Here is an 18,494-nt window from a genome sequence, read left to right as displayed (position 1 = left end):
ACTAAGGCAACAGTAAGTTTCTGGTATTAGGGAATTATAATGATTAGTAGAAGAAGTAGTAAATATTTATAGTATGGTAGCACCCAAAGGGCCCAATTGGGATTTGTGTAGGGTGCTGTATAAAGAAAAGGGGCAATCCCAGCCCTAAAGGGAAAATAGACTAAAGCAATGGTATTGCAATACTAATGGGCTTCAAAATATTCCGTATAAAAAGTATAACTAATACAAATATTTCCTACAACATCCTAAGTATTAGGAATAACCAAGGACAGAGCATGTACTCAGAAGGTCTTTTAAAGCAGAGTCAAGTTACCCTGAGGCCAGTTATGCTATTTGCTGCTTATCTCGAGCCAGAGGAACATAAATCCAAATCAGAAGTTACCGGACAATATAACATCACTCGTTGCAGACGTCTGGGGAAATATTCCCATCAGATCCCAGAGCAGACAATTTCAAAGCAATCAGTGGGCCAGCTGGTGTGTAGCTAGAAACTTGTTTGGCTCACCAGCACCAGTGACAAACATGATTGAATCATGGATATTGAATGTTGCTGATTTCCTACACAGCTTAACTGTATCTGGGTGTTTTGTGTGCTGTTAGGATCGGGTAGGACGGCAGGGTCACATCTCTTTGCGTGGCACAGTGTTCTAACAGAGCTGTTTTTAAAAAGAGAAACAATTTTTTGCTGAAACTGTCTTCCATTTTTCATCCAAAAAAAAAAAAAAGTGTGTGTGTGGGGGGAGAATATAGATCCATTTTCCAGATTGTATCCATTTTCAAAGCACTTAAGCAGATGCATAGTCCTCCTGCCCCCCCCTCTACATTTAGACAGGAATTAGCTGCAGTGTGAGTGCCTTCACCTCATTGTCAGGGCTTTACCCCATTGGAGGCAGAACAACCAGCAAGACTCCTTAACACTTCCCTCTCTGTCGTGTGACAATAGTAAAGCATCCCTGAGTCCCGTTCTTCGAACACTGAACAAGGAATTGTATTAAAATAAGTAGAGCTTCTGCCTAGAACCTTCCCTCAGCACTATCCTTCCTCACTTTCTGCTATTTAAAGAAACAGTACACATATCCTGATGTGCCTCAGAACACACCTCCTTTCAAAATATGGTCTAGAGCTCCATCAGTCCCAAGCATCCAACTTTATTTAGCCTGTCAGCTCTTTAAGACACATCCACCTTGTTGTCATGTGTACATAAAGGCCCTAGTGCAATGCCTAGCTGCTGCCTAGCGCCTGATCTCTGCCTGGGGTTCTAAGTGTTCCCATAATAACAAGAATGAGAAACAATAGACTGCTTGCAACATGAATACATCTGTCTCTGCAAATGACACACCAGAAAGATACAGAACGTACGACCTTGTCCTTGGGACAGCTGGAGTTTACAAGATAATGGGTGACCCTGACCAAAATAACATACGTGACATATTTATAACACTTGTTATTTCATTTACAGATTTGTGTTTGGTATGAAGAAGCGGCTCTTCTGTACACTGGGTGGGAGCAAGTTGATTTATATATAGAGTGACCAGATGTCCCGATTTTATAGGTCGTGCTGATTTTGGGGGGTTTTTCTTATATAGGCTCCTATTATCCCCTACCCCCTGTCCCAATTTTTTACACTTGCTGTCTGGTCACCCTAGTTGTTATATAACTGTATCTTTATTAGCTCCAGCTAATTTTTCAACTTCAAACTTCCACAGCCCCCATGAGACACCTTTTATGGGAAAGCCTGGTAGAATTTTAAAAGGGGTGAAATCAACAGGGTTCTATAGAAGTTACTCTCAAAACCTATAGAAATGAACAGTGAATGAGATCCTCGCTCCGGTTATTTTAGCCATCTTATAGAATTGTGTAGGAGGTGGGTGGGTTGTTCAGGGTCTTCATCACAGTCCTGAAAGTTGCCAGTTCAGATCTCACTCACTTTCCCACTGGATCCCCATCGCCAGTGCGGTTGGACATAGTGCTGGCCACATCATGCCCATGTGTGCTGCTGGCCATGAAAACGAATGTGCCTTTGTCACATCAGCCCATGGCTCGGGGGGACCTTATAGAATTGTGTAGCCAGGATAGAATTCTCTATTAAAATGAATAGGACAGTTCAAAAACCTCTAGAAAAGGTAACATTCCTATTACATCCTATAGAACTTTTCTTGAAGGGACTGTGGACTTACAGAAAGGAACCGTTCAACTGCTAGGTTTTTACATTTTCTCCCATTAATTGAAGTTTTATCTCCAAAGGGCTGGATAACTTGGGCACTTGTTCTTGGACCAAATTCTAGTGCTGCACTAGTAAAATCACTAAAATCTTGGACAGGCCAGCATCTGAGATTGGTGACCGTGTAGGGTGACCAGATAGCAAGTGTGAAAAATCGGGACAGAGGTGGGGGGTAATTGGCACCTATATAAGAAAAAGCCCCAAATATTGGGACTGTCCCTATAAAATCAGAACATCTGGTTGCCCTATGACCATATAGTCTATTGATGTACCCGACTATGGGTTTACTATTCGTGTCAAGCAGCATAACATAAATAAGCCCCGTTCTTTGTCAGGTTTTAGACAGCAGTGGAGGATTGCAGCGGGGCAAGTTCTCTAGGGCTCCGGAACACAACTGATACTCTGTTGAGCATCTCTGCACACATTTTGCCCACTTCTGTACAGTTTGTCTTCTGGCAAGGTTGTTATAATTTGTTAGGAGGCTCAAAAGGATTTTTATTACTCACCAGGGAAGATCTTATCTCCCATCTGGTGGCGGAAAGGCCTAGTCTAAACGATCCGTATGTAAAACTGGAGCTTCATATTATGCAAGCACATAAGTAATGCTAGCTGTGCATGTCTTGATCTTCTGTTATCTAATGTCCTGTTTTCAGACCTCTCTGTTGCACCAGGAATCACGCATAGGAAACAGTGCAGTCTAGGTGTTTGGGCTTGAACTGTGGCTTTAAGTCCTATGCCATGGTGGGGACGGTGTGCAGGCACACGACACCAATGGCCTCCTCCTAGAGAACATGACCGTGGCACCACTCTTTGACCCGAGTGACTCTACTGTCTGTTTCAGGAGCCTAAGGCGCAGAAGGGAGTCAGCTTGCCACCTTCCACATTCAGAGGGCGAAGCATCTGGTATCGGCTGGGGCAGTCCTAACTTGTATCGCTGTTGCAATGACCCCTGTCTTCAACCATTGCAACAGGAATGAAGAATCACAGGGGCTCAGGTCTATACTGACCATGCCCACTCTCTCTTTCAGCCCACTCACACCATGCCTCATGTGCAGGGAGATGGGATCAGCACAGAGCTGGTGGAGGTGACTTTATTGTGGGAGGCTGCTGCACTCAGCGGGAATTCATTGGGGGCACAAGCAAATAGCTTCTCATGCTGTCGCCCCGCCCCCCCTTGCACACCCCCGTTGCGCCAGGCACAGCCGGCCCTACCTGGTGGGGCACGGCCTCTCTTTCCTTCCTTTCGCTCTGTGCTTGCATTCCAGTCAACGTGCTGAATTCCCACTGAGTTATTTTTTTAGGCCTTCAGAATGGTGACTGGTTTCAGAGTGGGACCAGTGTCGGTCTGTATCAGCAAAAGCAATGAGGGGTCCTTGTGGCACCTTAGAGACTAACACATTTATTTGGGCATAAGCTTTCGTGGGCTAGAACCTGCTTCATCAGATGCATGGAATGGAAAATACAGTAGTCAGGTATAAATATACAGCACATGGAAAGATGGGAGTTGCCTTACCGAGTGTGGGGGGGTCAGTGCTAACGAGCCCAATTCAATTAGGGTGGATGTGGCCCATTCCCAACAGTTGACAAGAAGGGGTGAGTATCAACAGATTCAGACATGTTTGCATGGTGTGTCCGCAATCCTGATTGGAGCTCTGGGTTCTGTTGTTAAACAAATTTTAAACACGACGATTAAAGAAAAGTCGCGGGGGTTCTCAGTCAAGACGAGGACACTTTGCAGTCCTTATTTTCAACAGCTTGTTATTGCAGCCCCTGGGATTTGCACACATTTAAGTGACAAAAGGATTATCTAAAAAAAAGTCCCAAATCCTTATGCACTGTGTATTTATGCCTTTGCTAGAGTGGCTCAGTAGGTTAATACCTGTGCGACCCATTGCTGGAAAGTATCTCAGTCTTTCTCTATTATGGTATAATAGATCGGTAAGGGTTAGATCATCCCTGCTGATTTTCACTGCAGAGAGGAAGAAAGAAGCAATAAATGGTAGACAAATGGACAATACATCTGTTGGAAGATGAGGAGCTGAGCTTAAATGTCATCATTCTTCTGGCCCTCTGACCCAGGTGGGTGGAGAGGATACGGACTAGGTGGGGAAGCCACTCTGTGCAGCCGCCTCCCTGTCGGGAAATAACCATTGTAATTAATGCTGACCACTTTGCAGCAGGCTGTCTTGCCCTTCCTTCCTGCACAGAACCCCCAGGATCACTTGTGGGAGGGAGTTCCATGTGCAGAGGAGACAGACCAGTGGATTTAAGATCCACCACGTGGATCTGTTGCTAGATATGAGATAGGACCTCTTCTCGAATGCAGAACATCTGTACTTCTGAAATAATGGACTCAAGTTTCATGATGCTGAAGACAACTCACATTTAAATAGCATGAAGGGTATGACACCAAGCTATGAAAGGCAAGAAAGGAATCGTTATGGTCCACATATTTTACTAAATTCATCATGTGTTGCCCAGGTATGTAGCACTTCCAGTCGGCAATCGGTAGATATGATGCAATTGTATTGTAGTAGTTTTCAACCCGTGGTCCAGGTTGAAAGCAGTCTGCACGTCCATTCAAAATGTTTTAGGGGTCCGCAAGTGAAAATGTTGAAAACCACTGGTGTCCTGCCTTATCTTGGACTCCATGCACAGTTGGAGACGTTGCTATTGTTATCACTCCTGTTACAAATAAAGGACCTGATCCAAAACCCCTTGAAGTCAACAGGAAAACCCCCATACTTTAATGGGCTTTGGAACAGCCTCACCAAGTTAATTCACCCATTTGAATGGAACAATACATGGTCTCTCTCTCTCCCACCCCCACCGACTCCAGCTCCCAATGAGTAATGCAGTCACGTTAGGTTATTCCCAAAAAAGCTTTAGCGTTTTGTTCCCCCCGCCCCGCCCTGGTCTCAACCAGAAGGCACATACACAGTGTGGGTGAACCATAGCTGGGAGCTAGCAAGGCCCCTTTTGTCTCAGGCCGAGCTTTGCCCGTGGCATTTATTAGTTTCCATGACTAAGAACTCTGTGAAAACTCCAGGCTAAACTAGCATGTCGGAGAGTGTGAGACTAAAGCAAGTAGAAAATTCCAATCTAATCTGGTTTGTTTGAGAGCGTGACCTAGATTCCAGGACCCACAGCTACACAAAGAGGAGCACTTTGTATGTGTGTGTGTGTGTGTTTTGTTTTATAATCAGGCTTTCCATCACTGCAGCACACTCTAGTCTAGTTCACACACAGCAGGAAATATTCCCCCAGGGCTCAGTACAATACAAACGCTCTTTGATTTGGATGCTTTACATCCTGATGTAAGGTGAAGACGGGAAATGTCATGCGGGGCAAGGAACAGAGCTGACATATTCCCTCTGGGCTCAATCCTGCTCCCACAATAAAACTACTATTGACCTCAATTGTGCAGGATTGGGCCCCAATCTTTCCCGGTACCACACAAAGAAAATCTGCCTCTTAGATACTGGACCCATCACCATGCTGAGTTATTCCCAGGCTCCAGGAGGTGATGCACCTAGAAACAATGTCTCTTTCTCCTGTTTCTCTCAATTTCTTTTTCTCTCAAGAAAATACAGTGTCTATCTTGGCTCCAATACGCCTGTGCATGGATGCTGCTTTGTGCCACTCCAGCACACAACACAGCCCTAATGCTGGTGGATCCAGACCGTGAAGGATTCCTCCTTTATAGAAACTGCTACATGCTGGGTCAGGGGGAACAGCCAGGATGTACTTATGCCAGGGTGATCTCTGGTTGCTGGAACAGTGCGTCCAAGAACATAGGCAGACAGTATAAATTAGGCTGTTCTAAGTTAAATAGTTAAATTGAGGACCAGGTCAGTACCCCCACTGAACCCCAGGATTAGTGGGCACAAAGGTGGCTTAAAACCACCTTCTGCGCCCCTCCTCTAGACTTGTGCTGACTACAACTCAGATGTACCAGAAAATAGGAGCCTTCTTTATTACAGTGCCACTTACCATAACACTATATCTCCATACCCCTATTTTTTTGCCTGTTTGCTCTGTGTAACTGTAATAGGAAAGGAAAGCTTTCACTCTGTTTACTGTGCGCTGTCCCCTTAAATGGATTGGAGTTCCCTTGCCTACTGCACGGGGTAGCTGCCGTTTTGAATTTTAGTCCAGATGCTGAATGTTACAGAGGGCAGGGCTGTGTTCTGTCTTTCCTTAGGATTTTAGAGTTGTTCTTTCTTTCATTCTTTCTTTTGTTCTTTGTCTGCAATCAATGTTGTCTGTGTAATAAGGGCGTGACAGACAGGAGTGTTGGCAACAAACAGGAGTCCAGTAGCTACTGTGGCAATCTACGCCGAGAAATACATGCCTTGAATTTTGTGTATGGGAAAACATGGCCGTTTGGAACTAGTTTCTCCGAACAGTATTCACAAGCTAACTATCGCTATGGAAGCTGATAGATGGTCAGCCCAAACTAGAACATCGGATCTGACCACCCTTGAGGAAGTTTGGCTCTAGCGATGCATCCCAACTTTATGATTTTCCTAGGGGTGTGCATATGCCTAGAATTATAATTACAACGCCACCCGTTTCATGGCACCAGACATAGTGCTCTTGATAAGGCTGTATCTGTAAAACGAAAACAGGAAAAGCAGGCGTACACATTTCAGAATAACACACTATTAACTAGGTTTGACCTAAGAGGTCATATCGGGCCTTGACTCTCACCGCTGGCTTCAGTGGGACTGCAAAGATGTTCGATTGTATGCTCTTTGGGGCAGGGACTTTGACTTTTTTTCCATTTTTGTACCATGACTAGCACATTGAGTCCCTGATTCGGGGCCTCTGGGCACTTCTGGAATACCACTAATAATGTCAGTGAGTCAGTGCAGAACTTTATTCTGTGGATGAAATTCAGCCCGGGCAGAGCCCCAGCTCAAAGCATATCAGTTACTTAAATTGCATTTAAGTCCAGTGGAATTTAAGTGGTGCATAGGCCTGGTCCTCGTGTAATTCCGACAGACCCCAGTCAGCGGGATTGAACCTGGGACCTCAAGAGCTTATGTATGAGTCTCTACTGAATGAGCTAAAAGCCACTTGCCTCTTAGCTTCGGCTGTACAGACTCATCAATCCTAGAGGTCTAGGAGTTACTAGAGGGTGATGGAGCACCACACCAAGCAGGCATGGGTTACACTTGCCCTCTGAATTTGGGGTGAGTTTCAGCCTGAGTGAATATTCAGTCATTTGAGCTAAACAATGGGTTGCTCACGAGTATTCATGCTAGTAAAGCCCAAAGGGTCACAACCGCATTCAAACTGAAATTTGCTTTCACATCTGACTGACTATTTGCCGATTCTCTCCCCTCTCCCGCCCTCCCCCCATTATCTCCGTGTACTTAACTGCAACCTTCCTATGTCCCCTTAGAGCAGACTTTTCTGTCACAGCATGGCACTGATCTCCTCCCCATAGCAAACTCTTCCTGTTCATTCTCATTTGCAATATGTTTCCCTGATTCGCTTCTGGCTGCTCCCTACTTATGTTCCAACGTGTTTTAACCGTTAAGATATAATTAGTGTTTGAGAAGCAAAGAGCAGCTAGATTTCATTATTTCTAGTGTACAAATTGTATTCAATCAATCATAAGGAAACTGGATGTTTCGGGGGAGTTGCATATGTAGCTTTGCTGTCTTGGTCTCTGTTTCAACTCCAGTCTATATAAAAAGTATTCCCACGTTTTTATTATTTTGATGGACTCTATGTGATGAGCTGATGGTCTCAGACCAATCCCTGAGTTGTAGGAGTAACTCCAGTATCTGGGAGCAGTAGTTGGGGAGCTCCCGGTAATTTTAACAGCAGAAGGGGAGCTATGCTTCCCACCCTGCTGCTCCCCATTACTTTAACCCTCTGCAGTCCCAGCAGAGAGGCCCAGGAGTAAAAATCAGTCCTGCAAATTGAGGGCACTGAGCACCCTGCAAGCAGGAGCGGTGCCAGGGTTTTTGGCACCCTAGGCGGGGGTCCTTCTGCTCTCCCAGTCGTCGTCGGCAATTCTGCGGCAGGGGGGTCCTTTCGCGCTCCCGGTCTTTGGGGCACTTTGGTGGCAGGTCCCGGAGCGAGTGAAGGACCCACCGCAGAATTGTCGCCGAAGACCCAGAGCGCGGAAGCACCCCCCCACCACCGAATTGCCGCCGAGGGAGGCAAAATGCCACCCCCCCAAATCCTGGCACCCTAGGCTACTGCCTAGGTCACATAAATGGAAGCACCAGCCCTGCCTGCAAGATGACACCCTCATAAACAGATGCAGAGACTGAATGGCTAAAACTGAGGGGCTCATGGGAAAAGAATATCTGTGAATATTAATTCAAATTACTAAGTGAATTGGGATTGAGCCATATGCCAGGAACCTGAGCTTCCCCAACCAAGAGTTTCGATCAGCGAGGGTTCAAAGAACCAGCGTGTGAATGAGGCCGCAGTTTTGGGATCGTACATGCTCTCTGCTCTGAAAATGGTCCCATTTTGGCAGGATAATTTAATGGAATCAGGACTAACTTTCAATTTGCAATGAAATGCATAGTGGCTCAAACTCCTAGCCTTCCAAATGATTTGCCATTGATTTGCTACAGCACCCATTATGAGCTTTAAGTGCTGTTCAAAGAAGTTCTCTTGCAGCATTCTCCAACATCCCTTTCAGAAAGTTTCTTTCTCTTCCTTTGTTATTTCCTGGCCATATCGCCTCATGATTCGTGACTTGACTCTTTCGACCCAGTGTGACGCATCAGCCAAGAAATTTTAAAAGACAGGATTTTTCTCAAAGGTTCAGATGATGAAAGTCTGATTTTTTCAGCACAGTTGGCCAGTCAGGTCCTTTTATGTTCCAAAATGTGATTGTAGCAGCCTGACATGAAGCATTTTTCAGGATACAACCGAATAGCAAGGAAATTTCTCAGAAGCAGGAGGAAAGAAATTGTCCCTTTTCTTTGAGAGAATAAAACTGAACTTATAACATATGAGGCTTTCTCTGCAAACTAGCAGTGCAGCGGACAATTCATTTCTAGGTGCAAATGTATGCAAAGGTTTTGCAGGGTTCAGGGCCACTGGCATCTATTTCTTGTCTACCATTGACACACTGGAGGTGGTGTGCTCGTTAATGCTTGGTGCCTGAGTTTATCCATATATTAAAAGGGAATAATACATGCCTAACAAGGGTATTAGGGAGTTTAATAATTTAGGTTAGATTTTCAAAAGCACTTAAGCAATTTAGGAGCACAAGGCCCTTTGAAAGTCACTGGGAAATGTGGTCCTAAATCACTTACGAGCTTTTGAAAATCACAGCATTAATATTTGTAAAACATATTAAGATGCTTGCATAACATTAAATCTATTTTGGGGTTTTCTAGGTTGGACTTCACTGTCAGACTTTCAAAACAGCCCCGGGCTAGATTTTCATGTGTTCATCATCCAAAATTGGGGTCTGATTTTCAGTCATGTTCAGAACCCTATACACAAGGCACTTTTGAAAATTTGGCCCTGTATTAGCTAAGCATATAGGTAAATTAGGTTAGTATAAATCACAGCAGACTTCTGCTCTTCTCCTTTCCCAGATTTTAGGAAGCCTGTTTGGAGTATACAGGTGCATTTGTTTATTTGCAATATAGAAAAAACCTTTCCAGTTCCACTAGAAAAGCTTACGCAAAAAACTGTGCCTGTCTGGCATAGTCTAATCCCCTCTGGTAGCTCATTCCATAGCCAAACCTTCTTCTCCAAGAATGCTTTGTGTCCAGCTCTCATGGGCTTCATCAGGGCCTTTTTTAGGTGCATTGTCCCAGAGAACTAGGTGGCTCTTGCATGGAGATGAGGCTTTCATACACGATATTATTGGTAGTAATGATTGTATCGTTCTGAGTACAACTAAAATTCCTACTTGTGACAATCTGGTGAGAAGAATGTAAATCAATAGCTGTGTGTGCAAATTGCAATGAGTTATTTTATAACTGTTCACGGCTTTAACGTCTGATAGAATTGAGAGAGAGAGAGAGATCTAGGTCCTATGGCTTAGCCTCCCTTGCTAAGACCTCTACATTTTCTCTTCACCCTGGTTTCTTTCCCAGGGATCTTGGGAGGCGAGGGGCTTCTGTTCCCATCTTATTTTGCTTTTTGCCCTTTTTGTTACCACTGGATAAATAACTAGGTTAGAATGGCTATCCCAAGTGCAAATGCTAGCGAGACCCAGTGCAAAGCTCCAGTGAACAGGCCGTGTACTGGAAAGATCTGCAGATGTGCCTGGAGCGTACAGAAAACACCCCTGCAAGCTATGGAGTAGCAGTTCCTTCTCTCCTACCTCCTCCAGCTGCCCCTACTAGTCACAGACATTATAATTAAATTGTACCCTCTTCCCACTAACTGAGTGCACCGTTCCATCCCCTGGCCTGCACAAAGTCTAGGGAACATTTATGGACCTATTTAAATACAGGGCAGCCCCAATTTGCTGAAGGTCTCAGAGGACGTTTGAAACCTTTGGCTTCCGCAGCTTCATAGGAGGCTGGCTAGCGATGCAGACAGGATGGTTTCAAAAGGTCCACATAGCCAACCAGTCTGCGTGGCTGTCCGGCACACATTTCCACTGCCCTCCAAGCTTAGCACATGCAGCTCATGCTCCAGGTGGCAATTTGTCATGTGGAAACCGCTCAGTAGCATCCTCTGCCACCCAGCCTTGGGCACGCAGACTGGTGTCCTCTTTTGCTAGCTTGCTTTGGAGAAGCTGGCGGGTGGCTGCGTATTGTGCTATGGCTGAGAGGAACATGGGGCACAGTGAAGAGGATAGAACCTTGGGAGGATTAGCCAGGGTTGTGCCGAGAGGTTTAGGAGCCAGAATTTAGTAAACCAGGGTTGTAACATGAAAGGGTCAAAAAGACAGTGGAACAATGAGTCTAGGATGGACTTCACCCTAACCACATCCCAAATGAAGCAACTAATATGTAACAGCTAAGCCGGGTCCAGACTGCCTGTCACATCTAGATCACTAGCTTCAACCGTCTCAATCTGATAGTCGTAAACACCCCCATCCAGTCCTATTGTAACAACTCTCCATGTAATTGAAATGAAGTGGGAACTGTGTTCATGCAGTACTGCCCCAGAAACACACCTTGAATTGTGAGCACGCAATGATACAGGGTCAAAACCTGAGCGGCCAGGGGCCTTTCCAGCTATTCTGTGCTCACCAGCAGACAAAGGGAAGAATGTATCAAATAGACCAGTAGCGGCTCCCAGGCCATTAATACACATTTCTCGTATTTCCCCTTTACATTCCTATCCTCAATAGCCAAGTAGAGTCCATCATGCTAACGACCCCTGAAGAGTTCACTCACTTTACCCATCAGTCCATCAAAGCACTTCCTTGGCACCATTAGAAATACTCTCTCCAGTCTGCTTGCTCTGCAAGGAGGAGATTACTTTTACTAGTGTCCTCGCTGTCCGTATCAAGCTACATTCCTACTCGTTTCTGAATTTGGATTTCCTAATTTCATCATAAAGAAACCAAACTATTGCGCTGCTCTAGGCATTCCTCAATAATGCATGGAGGAATAATATCTTATAACAAAGTGTAAAGGAGAAGTTGAAAGCAGATCACAGAATTAATCAAGCATCGGTTAAGCCCAAGCTGTTATCTTGAGCCAAAGGAAAAACATCACTATAATTTTAGCCATAGGAAGTGGGTGGTGGGGGGGGGGGGGGGAGGCCAAAGTTCACAACATCAGCACCAAGTGCAGTCGACCTGGGTATCTCTCTGCACGTCCTTTGGCTTAAAGGAACAATGATCTGTTTCAAACAAGATAATTACAAAGGGTAAAATTTACCCTCATGCGAAGGGCAGCACAAGACCTAGGCATTAGTCAAGTCTCACTTTAGCCCTCAAAATAAAGTGTAATTGGGATTTAGATGGTGCATAACATGGCTCACCCTTTGTGCAGAGGGGAATTTTACCCAAAGTGACCTCCTGGTTGGTTTTTGTTGCTGCACGCAGCGGGAAAAAATCCCACAGGAGAATGCACAGGTATTATAGGGTCGTATATGAAAATAATACTATGATGTGGAGGCTTACATTTAAGAATGTGTTTTATTTTCATAGGTGACTGTAGCACACAAGAAACATACCCAAAACAGACAGCCCTGAAGACTGAAGTCCTGTTGTTATTTACAGAACATGCATCTTGCATGCTTTCCCACCCTGACTCACTAATATATCAAACCTGGCCTGAAGGGGTAAAGAGACGTGCATAACTCCGCCTTCATGGTCCATTCCATCCTTGCCTTCTTTGCTGAGGTCAACACTAATGTTCTATTTTGGGGATGTGGACACTTGTCTAGTTACTCCCAAAGCTTATTTCGCACGGGCTGTGTAACAACAGCCATCAGATGATGTCAGCGTTTAGTCACTTCCTTCCTGCACTCACTGAATACAAACTTAGAAACCTAAAGGTGATCCCCATACAAATCTTCCCAGCTATCCGGCTCCCAGCTTGAATCAAGTAAACGATAGGCCAATGCGCTTCTCATCTCCTCCCTCTTTTATTTTTTTTCTTTGCAGGTCTACACGAACTCCAGTGTTCCCTGCCTGTGGAAAACAGAAGAATCTTTCTGGATGAATTATCTGAGGTCAGCTTCAGTGAATGCAAATTTAGTTTGTCGTTAACGGATCTGTTGATCATCATCTTCTCTGGCGTCGCGGTCTCCATCGCCGCCATTCTGTCAAGCTTCCTCTTGGCGGCGCTGGTGCATTGCTTCCAGAGATGCGCTCCCAGCAAAGATGATGATGACGAAGAAGACAGCGAGGACTGAACCGTTCCTGTATTTAAATATCCCTCGTTTATAAGTTACTGGATCAACAGCCAATGTTGAAGAAGAAGAAGAAGAAGAAGAAAGAAAGAAAGAAAGAAAAGCGAACCTAGATCTCTTGACGCTGGATCTGTTTCTGTAGAGTTCAATCAAACATTGCTTTTAAACTCAGGGTGGGGCTAGGGGAGGAAGAAAGGGGGGAATGAATCCAAAAGAAGTCCTGGTGTTTGGAAAAGATTGTCCTCATGGTAGCATATGTACTTAATAGATTGTTCTAATTGCACCCTGAAAAGGGCCCACTATATGTAGCATAAATACAGAGCTTTCAGTTGGAAATACAGAAGCAATTTCATATCGGCTCCTCCCTCTACCTGGGGAGGGGGAGAGTCAGGTAAACTTCCCCAACTTCCCAAATGACCAAATTCAATTAAATTGGTTCATAGAGTTGTATAAACCATTATAGGAAGTTTGACGTTTTCTTTATACACAGTGTCTCTGCAAAGATTGTCTCACAAGTTAGTGCTCTGAGTTATGGGCCTCATTTAAGCATTTTAAATAAGCCAATAGTGTTCTAGGTCTCAACAACAACAAAAACCCTCAAGCATTAGCAGCAGTTAAGCAGCTGCCCAGCATATCTTTGGCCAGGGTATAAATAATGATAGATTTCCTTTTGGGTTTGGGGGGCAATGAAGCAAAGACAACCCTTTAGCCCTGCAATACTAGGGACCAGGATCTTTATCCTAATGTATCACTCAAATCCTGGAACAACGCTGGGTGTCATTAGCCACTTGAACAACTTCACTATAATCAGCAGAGGGATACTCTAACTGGAATTGCAGTCTGCATACAGCAATGTACTGAAATACTCTGGTGCATTCGTTCTCCTTCATTATAAATAGAGCTTCATTAGACCCAAGTTCATGACCATGAGACCTGAGCATGAAGCAGAACACTGGATTTGAACATCCCCAAAGATTGAGAGGTTTCTTCTGAGTTTGTATTTTAAAATTGGTTCCCTCAGTTGAACTGGAAAAGCCCCAGTCTTGGGGTATTTGCAATCTGGGTCAGATCTGTCTCTGAGTTTTGAAGCTCAAGGCCAGGCCTAGCTAGAAGTGGGTTCCAAGTTTGAGTATACGAAGTTCCCATTATGAAATACAAAACAAACCATTAAAACATTCATACTTAGTGCAATGGTTAACTCTGGAAAGTTGAGAAATCACTGGATCTGGATTGTGAATACCCACAATATTGGAGAGTTTGGCATGGAGGTTTTAGCTTGGCCCAACACTGAGACGAGGCCAAGGGTAAAACAAGGCTGTGGATCGTGGTTCAGAATACAAATCACCATCCGCGTTTAGACACTGATTCAGTGCAGGATTTAAATATGTGCTGAAGCCCCAATGATCTCAGTAGGATTGACGCACGTGATTAAGTGTTGTCCTGAATAAGGATGCTTTGATGAATCAGGGTCTTAGGAGGTACTCTCATAGCAGAGATGGCTTCTCCCCCCTCTCTGTCACAGTCATCCCAACAGCCTTGTCACTGGATAGAAGGATTATGTTATGTTTCCATGAGGCAGGGATCACCAGGGAGTTTGTTCAGGAAGGGGGTTGACATTTATCAAAGAATCTTTTAAATCATTTATTTCTTCAGTGAGTCAATATTGGATAAATAGACATGATGAAAAATTATGTTTGTAATGCCTGGAACTGGGGTGAGCGATTAGAAGAACTGGGGATCTTCTCCTACTCTTGCTCTGTCAGCATGACATAATCAGTGAAAATTATTGGCCAATAAAGCCCTGATCTTGCAAGCAGATCCAGGCGGGCCGATCCTGGCATTCACACACCCCTTATTGACTTCAGTTGGACTTCAAGCAGGAGCAAGGGTCTGCTTGCAGCATCTGGCTCTAAATTATGGTTTTAAAGTACTAAAGGCTATGTTCTGCTCACAGTTGCACTGGTATAAATCCAGAATAACACCAGTGAAATCAATGGAGTTAATCCAGATTGGCACCAATGCAAACAAGAGCAGAATCTGGCTCTAGGATACATCAATTCTGACTGTATTATAGGTCTTGTCAAAACTTGATTTCATCTATAAAAGGGCAGATATTTTTGTTAAAAAGATAAATGAACATTTGTTAAAGGAGATTTTTGGAATAGCAATGGACAGCTTTTTTGGACAAGTATATTTTTAAAAAATTTGTCATGGAAATATTTTTTTAAAAATGTACATACTGAAAATATTATTTAGAAAAGCTACGAAGACTGAAAATAGTACAAAAAACCAAAAACAAACAAACAAAAATAAGTAAAAGCAAGCCAAGAACTATACGCTGTTGTAGAAGACTCAGATGTGACCATAAGTAGCATCTAACTACTGTAAAAACTGGTATTGTTTCTGGAAAACATTTTTTTGCTATGATTTTGCCTTGCACAATTCATGCGGATTGATTTTTATGGCAATCATCCAAATCCCTTGTATCTATATTGTGTGCTAATTGCTCAAACGGATGGGAGTGAAATTTAATTTGCCTATTTGACAGGTCGTGTGGGTCAGTGGATAGGGAACAAGACTGGGACTCAAGAGACCTGTGTTCGGTTTCCAACTCTACCATTGGCCTGCTGTGTGACTTTTGACAGGTCACGTTCTGTCTCTGTGCCTCAGTTTCCCTATCTGTACAAGGGGGATTAATACTTATTTATCTTTACAAAGTGCTTTGAGATCCGTGGGTGAAAAGCACTATATCGGGCTATGTATTATTATTACATCAGCTAGGCTGGAGCACAAGATATACAGTAAGTCTAATTCTGATCTTACACCAGTATAATTCCATTGATCTCGATGGAGTTACTTCTCATGTACACCAGGGTGAGATCAGAATCAAACCTAGTGTAATTCAGTTTCTCATTCCGCCCTATCTCTCCAGCTTCTTCAACTTGATGTAATGTTACAGTTATAATCATAAGACTATTCTTTCTGGAAATACACTGAAACAAAATTAAGTGGTCCAGTCCAAGGATATGCTGCATCAATTCTCTCTTACTCTCTTCTTGCTCTTTCGAGAAAATGAAATGACATGATTTTCACTATGTAGTGCCATGGTTACAAATTACACAAATATATTTCTAATGAATATATTGCTGTTGTTGTTTATTTGTATATGAGAATGACCCCTCCCCCCCCCCAACAAGCCCCTGATTCTGTTCTTATTAAAAAGACACTTTGCACAACATGAGTGGAAATACACAACTCCTTTGCCCTACTCGCTCAATTAATGAAAAAAGCGCCATTTGCAGCATACACAGATATGTTAGCAACAGTTTTATAATTAGAGCTGTGCAAACAGCTTTTAGTGATACATGAACCAAGGTGACACTTTTCTGCTTTCAAGTTTTATTATGGCTCCAAAACTTGGTCCGGATTCACCAAATGTTTTGTTTTGCCGAATTTTCAAGTGAACCTTCACTACGTTGGGGATCAACTTTTTTTCTGTTTGTTCCGTGCCTACCTCTGCAGGATTCTTGCCCGTGATGAGGGCTCATAGATGCTACGATACTGCAAATAATAAATAATAGTCATAAAACCATTCAAGGGAGGGATTTATGTCTTGTGAAACTCAGCAATTTTGTGTGCTTTTTGACCCAAACTAGGCAAAACTTTGGCCATTTTGACTGGGTTCTAATTTGAATTTCCAGATTCATTTTAACTTGTTAGACTTGCTTCACAAAACTAAGATTTGGACTGAGAATGCTCCCAGGTTTAAGCCTGTTGGCATTTGAAGATTTTGGTTCAACCCACTGTGAAGTCTTGTGAAACACTGGTTTTGGTTAGGGCCTAAGCGCCACTTGAAACTCAGGGGATGAGAACCAAGCCAGGATGAAACCCAAAATAGTTTGTAAACCCATTGCCAACTGAATGGCAGAGTTTAGCAAAGCTCTGTTTATAACACTGTCACAGTTTCATGTTAAAGTGACTTTTGCAAAATATGTTATTTTCAAGGTAAGAGCATTTCATAACATCATACACTACTGAATAATATGTAATATGTCGGTATTATACTCAACTGTTTGGAATCATTTTTGCATTGTGAACATCATAGAATCATAGAATCATAGAATATCAGGGTTGGAAGGGACCTCAGGAGGTCATCTAGTCCAACCCCCTGCTCAAAGCAGGACCAATTCCCAACTAAATCATCCCAGCCAGGGCTTTGTCAAGCCTGACCTTAAAAACCTCTAAGGAAGCAGATTCCACCACCTCCTTAGGTAACCCATTCCAGGGCTTCACCACCCTCCTAGTGAAAAAGTTTTTCCTAATATCCAACCTAAACCTCCCCAACTGCAACTTGAGACCATTACTCCTTGTTCTGTCATCAGGTACCACTGAGAACAGTCTAGATCCATCCTCTTTGGAACCCCCTTTCAGGTAGTTGAAAGCAGCTATCAAATCCCCCCTCGTTCTTCTCTTCTGCAGACTAAACAATCCCAGTTCCCTCAGCCTCTCCTCATAAGTCATGTGTTCCTGCCCCCTAATCATTTTTGTTGCCCTCCGCTGGACGCTTTCCAATTTTTCCACATCCTTCTTGTAGCATGGGGCTCAAAACTGGACACTGTACTCCAGATGAGGCCTCACCAATGTCGAATAGAGGGGAAAGATCACGTCCCTTGATCTGCTGGCAATGCCCCTATTTATACAGGCCAAAATGCCGTTAGCCTTCTTGGCAACAAGGGCACACTGTTGACTCATATCCAGCTTCTCATCCACTGTAACCCCTAGGTCCTTTTCTGCAGAACTGCTTCCTAGCCATTCAGTCCCTAGTCTGTAACAGTGCATGGGATTCTTCCGTCCTAAGTGCAGGACTCTGCACTTGTCCTTGTTGAACCTCATCAGGTTTCTTTTGGCCCAATCCTCTAATTTGTCTAGGTCCCTCTGTATCCTATCCCTACCCTCCAGCGTATCTACCACTCCTCCCAGTTTAGTGTCATCTGCAAACTTGCTGAGGGTGCAATCCATGCCATCCTCCAGATCATTAATGAAGATATTGAACAAAACCGGCCCCAGGACCGACCCCTGGGGCACTCCACTTGAAACCGGCTGCCAACTAGACATGGAGCCATTGATCACTACCCGTTGAGCCCAATGATCTAGCCAGCTTTCTATCCACCTTCTAGTCCATTCATCCAGCCCATACTTCTTTAACTTGCTGGCAAGAATACTGTGGGAGACTGTATCAAAAGCTTTGCTAAAGTCAAGGAATAATACATCCACTGCTTTCCCCTCATCCACAGAGCCAGTTATCTCCTCATAGAAGGCAATTAGGTTAGTCAGGCATGACTTGCCCTTGGTGAATCCATGCTGGCTGTTCCTGATCACTTTCCTCTCCTCTAAGTGCTTCAGAATTGATTCCTTGAGGACCTGCTCCATGATTTTTCCAGGGACTGAGATGAGGCTG

The 18,494-nt window shown here is 44.0% G+C and overlaps 1 protein-coding gene across 1 annotated transcript in view; it reads left to right on the top strand.

The window, feature by feature from the left end:
- The window catches only part of LRRC38 (leucine rich repeat containing 38), a 28,580-nt gene extending 12,401 nt beyond the window's left edge, over positions 1-16,179 (top strand). Inside the window, exon 2 of the mRNA XM_034753678.1 lies at positions 12,789-16,179. Coding sequence (XP_034609569.1) covers positions 12,789-13,039 — 251 coding nt within the window. The 3' untranslated portion in view covers positions 13,040-16,179. The remainder of the gene's footprint in view (positions 1-12,788) is intronic.
- The last annotated feature ends 2,315 nt before the right edge of the window (positions 16,180-18,494 follow it).

Source organism: Trachemys scripta, chromosome 19, assembly GCF_013100865.1.
Source record: "Trachemys scripta elegans isolate TJP31775 chromosome 19, CAS_Tse_1.0, whole genome shotgun sequence".
NCBI lineage: Eukaryota > Metazoa > Chordata > Testudines > Emydidae > Trachemys > Trachemys scripta.
This window is presented reverse-complemented; position numbering and strand designations above follow the sequence as displayed.